Source organism: Octodon degus, unplaced genomic scaffold, assembly GCF_000260255.1.
Source record: "Octodon degus isolate 3935 unplaced genomic scaffold, OctDeg1.0 scaffold00219, whole genome shotgun sequence".
Classification (NCBI taxonomy): domain Eukaryota; kingdom Metazoa; phylum Chordata; class Mammalia; order Rodentia; family Octodontidae; genus Octodon; species Octodon degus.
The window spans coordinates 2,596,811-2,604,660 of NW_004524795.1; the positions used below are offsets into that span (position 1 = coordinate 2,596,811).

General features: G+C 42.0%; 1 protein-coding gene across 1 annotated transcript in view; it reads left to right on the top strand.

Moving 5' to 3' along the window:
* Nucleotides 1-7,850, top strand: part of Dnah9 (dynein axonemal heavy chain 9) — a 433,197-nt gene that overhangs the window by 12,445 nt on the left and 412,902 nt on the right. The window contains exons 4-5 of the mRNA XM_023705424.1: nucleotides 830-960; nucleotides 6,161-6,372. Of these exons, the coding sequence (XP_023561192.1) occupies nucleotides 830-960; nucleotides 6,161-6,372 (343 nt within the window). The remainder of the gene's footprint in view (nucleotides 1-829; nucleotides 961-6,160; nucleotides 6,373-7,850) is intronic.

Sequence of the window (7,850 nt, forward strand, 5' to 3'; positions counted from 1 at the left end):
ATCTTCTGATGTTTCATCAAAGGCTCTTTCAACTACCTGAGAAATTCATCTACTCTCATATTTTTTCTTCTAATTTTGACTCCTTACTTCTTGGACAGTTGAGTTGAGATGCACATACCTTTTGTAAAGATCTGAAAAAAGAAGGGCTTTTGGAGGCACTGCAGAAGAGGCCTCTCCTTGGTCCCAGCTCATCATTACCAAGGCTGGAAATCTCTGTATCCCTGTGACCCTGAATTACTTGACCATAAATGCTTGATTATTGTTCCTGCACATTCATGCTCCCTATCTTTTGCTCCTATTTATCATTGTCCTGATATAGCCTTTACCCAAAAGGGGACAGACAGATGTTGGAGGCAGATGTCCCCATCCTCACATTGAATAGATTGTATTGCATCACATGGCTAGACCACCCTCAGGGCTGTAGCCCTGTTCACCCTGCCATGCTGAGATTCCCATCCTCTTGCATGATTTCTGGCCATTTTGCTAACCTATAGTGGGGCCCTTCTCAAGCAGCTCTGCTCTAACGACATTTCTCTCACCCAGCCCCAGTCTTCCTGCACGAGCTAATGACCTCCAGCTGCCAAGCTGTTGAGCCACCAGATGGTCACAGCAGTGTTTCCTGGAGCTGCCCCTTTGAACCTGTGCTCCCAATTCAGGTTTTTGTCCTCCCTGTCCTGGCACAGATGTCCTGGCTATTCAGGTTGGAACACAGCTTTTGTGGCAGCACCCGAGGCAGGTCTTCTCTCTGCCTATGCGTAGGTGAGTTGGTATGGTGTGACTCGTGCTTCCTGATGTTCACCTGGGTTCACCCTTCTCCATGATGTTACAGGAATGAGGATCTGGAGTACATTTATAATCAGCTGAGAACGATGAAGGTGAGGGGGATGGCTGGGATCCTGGACAAGCTTCAGAGCAGCTACTTTCCAGCATTCAAAGCCATGTTTAGAGATGTTACAGCAGGTAAGGCCCAACAAACATTGCCCCAAATATGTTTGATGCACATTTCTTGTGTATAGATACATTCATTTCCCTTTAAATTCAGTACCTGCATGTCCTTATGACCTTCCAACCTGGCACTGTCTAGCAAGATGGTAGGAGACTAAATCTAGAAGCAGGAAAGCAGCTAAATGAAATGGTGCTGTTTACAGTTTATTCACTTCGTGTCCTTGGGAAAATTCACATGATCTCACTAAGCTTCAGCACGTACTGTGGTTATAGTGCACACTCCCTACCTGCTCTACTTCGCTGTGTCCTTGTGGGATTGTGTAGACAGAAAAGCTTTGTTGGCTGCATCATGCTGTGTAAATGCGTATTGTTATTTCTTACTTCTGGTCTTCATGTCTCCTCACACTTAGCTCCATGAGAACATAGTGTGTGATTTTTTTATCTCCATTCTGCATGTTTTGGTCCTACACTCAGGTGGGACAACAAAGTTTTGTCTGTGTGAGCACCAGACAAGATCAGCCCTTGTCAAAACTGCAAAACCAGCCAAGTCTATTAGAACCAGGTAAATGTGTTCAGGGCCCCCATCCACTCATTGTTGTACTTTGTTTCTTCTCTCTTTTTCCCATCAAATCTCCTCCTCCTACTCCAGTAGCATGAGGCAAAATGTGCTTTAAAGCTATTTGTAATTTCATGTGAGTTAAGCTTAATATGAGTAGTGACTTTCAAACATTTTTTTCTCTCGAAGATTTTCTTTACATAGAGACTTTGTAGGCTGGGGTTATAGCTCAGTGATAGATGCTTGTCTAGCATACAGGAGGTTCTGGGTTCCCTTCCCAGTACTACAAAAATAAAAAATTAATAAATCTCCCATGTAATTCCAAGCTATGAAGTTAATCAAAGTCCATTTGTTCTGTTAAGGAGAGCAGTATTCTTTGTCCAAAGCTCATTGGCTGACCTCTTTCATTCCACCTTCCTCAAAGGCATAGGGTTTGGAAGACACCTAACTAAAGGAATAAAAGTTCTTGTAAAGAGATTTCAGACATAAGTCTTAAAACCGAACAAAGCTGGCATAAATAGTCTTTTAGGCCCTTCTAGGCCCTCAGATTTATGAAACTTGCTTGGAACAAGATATCTCTTAAGGCCTCAGTTTACCACTTCATTGAAAGATGCTGCACTGTATCCTACAGGAAACAGTCCCCAGATTATTCTTCAAGTCAGAGAGACAGGTGTCCCCTAGACAGAATGTTTACCGGTCTTGATATGACACATGATTGTGGGAAACACATGGACAGGCGTCTTGATGTGTGGTTCTGTTTTGAGCAAATGACACCAGATTTCTGTGTTTAGCAATGACTTAAACTTTTCATTTTATAGGCGGTCATCCCTCCATGTCCACAGGTTCTGCATCCATGGATTCAACCAAATGTGGGCTGCAAATATTTTTAATTTTTTAAAGAAATTATTGAGTTTATCTTTTATTAGACATGAGCAGACTTAATTCTTGTTATTACTTCCTGAGCAACACAGTCTAACAACTAATGGATAACATGTATATTACATTAGGTTATTATTGGTGACCTAGAGATGATTGAAAGTATGCAGGAGGATGTGTGTGTGTGTGTGTGTGTGTGTGTGTGTGTGTATGTGTGTGTGTATTATATACAAGTACTATGGTCTTTTATGTGAGTGACCTCCACCTCTTCAGATTTTGGTAGTTACACAGGGTCCTAAAACTGACCCGCCATAGATCACAAGAGACAACTGTAATTTTATGTAGGGCACTAGTTCAGAGAACTATATTAAGGAAGCAATACTACGGGTTGTATAGATATGAAACATACCGGAGTGGAAATATACAAGTTCCCAAAGATTGAAGTTATGAAATAGAAAACAACATAAAGTACATTAGGAATTAGTTCTTTAGTGCCCTCTATATGTTTTACACATTAGTAAATGAAGAAGCTGATTATTTATATAGATTAATAGTTGTGAGAGATTTGTTTCCCTAAGCCAGCTTCAAAAAATGTTCTCTCCAGTACAGCATACACTGGCAAAGAAATATCATTATAGTAGTGCCAAATAAACACTATTCTAGAAGTAGAAATCCTTTAAGTATGTGATTCAATTCTGATGATAGAAGCAAAAAAAATTTGATTAGAGGTGTTAGGTAGAGACTTGATCAGAAATCTTGGCAGGCTCTATATACTAAGAATAAAAAGATTCCAAAGGGGATTTACTGACTATCATTTCTAATTTAATTTCAGAGCGTCTGGCTTTCTCTATCATAACTAAATGTACTATGTACACTTTTCTTATTAGTTACTACCAGGGTAATTTCTTGATTCCACGATGAACTGAAAAGAGAGGCAGAGAAGTATGTCAGAAGTAGTAAGCATGAATTGGAAAACAGTGAAAAAGAAAGAAGTTTAAAAAGGGGAGGGAATTATGAGAACTAGGTTGCACGATGTGTACCTGATTGCATGATAAAACATCTTGGAAAACAGAAAACAGCCATGCCGTTGGGAAGAAAGAGCAGAGCACAAGAGATTTATTAAAGAGTCCTCATCCTCTGCTACCGCAGGTGCGAGGCTGGCATAGTATAGCCTGCTTGCCAGCTTTCATAGTCCGTCTGTGTTGCTATTGCCAACTGCCTCAGGCCGGGTAATTTAAAAAGAACAGACATTCATTTCTCCCTATTTTGAAGCCCGGGAAATCCAAAATTAAAAATGCAGAAGGATCTGGAGGGGAGGAGCCCCATGGAAGGGACAGAAGAGCAATCTAGCGGAAGGCAGCAGGGAATCATAGTCTGAATCTCACTCATTAGAGAGGAATCGCCATGGCCTAAGCACCTCTTAAAGACTCGTCACCACCTAATATCATCACACTATGAAGTCTCATGCCTGGAGTTTGGAAGGAGCACAGCACACAGCACCCGGCAGCTAGGTTTGTGGGTGGATGAGTGTAGGACGGAAGTCGGTGTCCGGAGCTGCATTGCAGCCCACCTGGCCTCGTTTCTGTTGCTCTTGGAGCCCAAGGGGGTGCAAATCTCCTAGGTCAGCTCTTCTTCATCCTCTCAAGCAATACTAGGTGAAGTCAAACTGATACCTTAGAAGCCCTGGAAATGTTTGACCCCACAAAAATTGGTGAATGGTACGAGAAAAGGCACTCACACCCACAAAGGACTGCATTGTCATTGTCACTGTACAACCGACTTTGCTTATGTTTTCAGCTGGTCATTTATGTTCAAGGGACATAGCTGTGGATTCAACCAATTGACAATGGAAAATATTCTTTAAAAATTAACAATATAACAATAAAAATCACTACACATTAGGGAACAAGTTGGTCCTCAGTACCAAAGAAGAAAAAAGAAAAGAAAAGAAAAGAAAAGAAAAGAAAGAAAGAAAGAAAGAAAGAAAGAAAGAAAGAAAGAAAGAAAGAAAGAAAGGTGGGTACAGCAAGATAGTTCAGTGGTCTAACGCACCTGCTCAGGCAAGCTTAGGTGGACCTAGGTTCAAACCCTGGCACCACATGCCATGCCAGCCCCACCCTTAGGGGTGGGCTGAGCTGGCCAAAAAAAGAAAAAAAAATTGTTTCCAGGTATAGTAACACATGACTGTAGTCTGAGCTGAGCTACTCACGAAGCAAGGGAAGAGGTATCACAAGTACAAGACCAGCTGAGGCAAGGTAGTGAGACTCTGTCTCTCTCTTTAAATTAGCCTTCTAGGGAAAATTGATTGCATCTTTCTTGGACTAGAGCCTCTTGTGTTCCAACAATTATTATGCTCCTGAAAGCCAAGGTAGTGCTTATTTGTGTGGCTAAAAAAGATTTTTTAATGCATCCAAACAGGGTATCAGAGAGAGAACTTTCTTTTAGTATGACAGTCCCAGGCCTTTCTCCTTCACTGCACATAGGAAGCCAAAGCACATGCTTGCTAGAATGGCTGTTGATTTGGAAATGCCCTGCCCCAACTCAGTAGTTGTGACACTCACCATCATACCCCCTCCTCCTACTTTAAACTACTGCCCCAAACAATTCATCATGACATTTGGCTTTCAATTCACATACCACTTCCCATAAACCCATTTTGGGTATCAAATGCAAACAAACAGTAATGTTCTCCTATCTCCTGAGCCTCACAATTATGAAGCCAGAGGTTCAAAATATAAATTTGGGGTGATCTTCATTTTGCTTGGCTGGACAGGACTGGTCTGTTCACAGATGAGCCTAGGCAAATTATGGAAGTCTCTGTGTCTTCACTTATAAAGCTGTCTCACAAAGCTCTATTTGAGACTGTGTATATGTCCAGTGGGTCAAGTATTTCCTGGTGTATTGGAAATGTTAATAAATAGGAGATGTTTTGAGTTTCCTTTAGGATGAATACAGTGCCTCATTCACATAGTATAACCTAAGACCATCTGCTCTCTTCTGATACTCCATTCCAGTTCTCTCTGCCCAATGGACTCGCACCTTTTCTCTAAGTTGTTAGGAAGATATTAGTACTCACTACCGATGATTTTCTGAGATGGTTTTCCTGTCTTTGAAAATTCCCCAGAGCTTTGCTCTCGTCATCTTGTGCTAGCTCTCTTCCAGAAGTCATTCTGTGCTATGATTTTTTTTCTATAAAGGACTCTAATGAGACTTTTTATTAATAAATATTCATGTAAGAGCTAACCACTTATCCAATACCTACAGTGGTCCAGCACTGCAATTCTCCCCTCACAAAGACTCTCAAAATTACCTACTGATCAGCCTGTGTGTGAGGCTTAGAGGTGGTCAATATGTTCAATGTCATGTTACTGCTAAGTGTCTCTACCAGCATTTGTAGGGAGATCTTTCTGATTCTAAAACTGTTCCCTGGATGTATCAGTACTAAAGCAATCAGTAAGTATTTTATCAGATAGAGGGTCACACACACACACACACACACACAAGCACCAGAATAGATCTGGGACTGCCAGGAGGAAGTCCAAATAGAGCGCTGTTGTCAGAAACAACACTCCAGACCATTATTCTACTTGTCCAGGAATCTCTAGTTTTCCATATTTCTATATAGGAGCCAGAATGTTTTCTGGAACTAGCTTCTCTGCTTTCTCAGTTCAGGAAGGAGCTGTAGTCGCTCCTTCGCAGATCCTCTCCTCCCCAGGCACTAGGGCTCCAGCAGGGGGACGATTCCTTAAGCAGGGACTGGTGATAAGCTCCATTTCCTTCCAGCTCTGAAAGAGGCTCAAGACATCTACACGCACCTGTTACCACTCCAAGGCCACCTGGAGGTCCTGGAAAGCCTAGAGTTTCCCCAGCTGAAGCCCCGGCTGCAGCCCCTTCTCCATGTGGTCTGTCTGATTTGGGCTACATGCACATGCTACCGCTCTCCTGGGAGGCTCACGGCGCTGCTCCAGGAGATGTGCAACCTTCTCATCGAGCAGGTGGGCCTCGCTGGTGGCCCAGCAACTTCTTCCTGGGGCTTCTGGGTACAGGAAAGAGTGAAATAGTGTATTTTTCCATGATTATTGAAATAATCATGGTCCAAACACTCTTCGTGCTTGAACTATTGTACTCTCACAAGCCAATAATTCATAAAGAAGTTTTCAGTAATATTAGAAAACCAGGGGATTGGATCTTTCCTCTTTATTTCAGCCAGTGGGGTGGGATGCAGTGTGTAAGTCAGTGAATTGCAATCTCCTTCATGTTCTGTGCAATCTCTTTCATGTTTGGTATTAAGTTGGCAGCAAAATCTGGTGGTTATCAATATAACTTTGGAGTCAGCTTCACCACCTATGAGCTCTGTATTCAGGAGCAAGTCACTCACCTGCTCTGTGCCTCCTTGCTCTCTGTGACAAGGCAAAAAAGAAGACCTTTCACAGAGGAGTGTCAGGTGTCTGCGAGGCCTCAGAGCAGTAATGCACACACAGTGGATGTGGTAAGAGCCCAGGCCCTGAGAAGCTATTCCTTGGATTATATATTGCTTGCTTCTCTTTTTAGGGTCCCTTTAGCATCAACCAGCCTAAACCTTAAGGAGTATATCCATAAATAGAGTTAGGTACCTAAGAAGGCTTGTTTGATCTTTCTTTCCAAACTGGCTTCTTAAGGAGCTGCAGCTCTGAGAAAAACAATGAATGAGCTTAAACCGCAGCTCTGAGGCACAAACAGCCATGAAGCCCATTGAGGCTACAAACTTTTATATTCAATTATCAAATGAACCTCATGCTGAGGAAATAGCTCAGAGGAATAAACACCTGCCTGGCACAAGCCAGGTCCTGAGTTTGATCCCTGGTACCAAAAAAAATTTAGAAAAATAAAAAATAAAAATAAAATGAGCCTTATAAAATGGGTAGGCAGGGATTATTTATTATTATTATTATTATTATTACACTTACTGAGTTACTGGAAGGCATGGGCTAAATCTCAGGAGGTTGCCTGCCTCACCCAAGGGTACCTACACTAAGTCCTGAACCCATGTTGCTGGACTCTTAGGCCACCGCTTTCCCATTGTTCCATGTTTATCAGATGGGATTATTTTGATTGAAAGCATAAAAGAATCCTATTAAAAGTGGCATCAACGAAAGGAAAATGTACCTTGAAAGTTAAAAGTAATGCTGGCTTTACCCCTGACTTGCACCAAATAGGGCTTTAAATGATGTCAGCAGCCCCACAGCCCAGTTCTGCTGCCATTCACAATAGAAATGAAAGTTATTGTCCACAAATGCCATCTTCCGGGCTCCATCTTCTCAGTTTCCAAGTTCAAGTTTCTCAGAGACAGAAATAATTATGTCTCAAAGAATTTTTCTCACTCAAATAGTTATGTCTGTGAAGGCTAACTCATCACAAAACAACACCTGAGAATGAGTGATCTACCCTAGGCCCCCACAGCCCCAAGAAAGTTTCGTTATGTTTTCTTATCTCC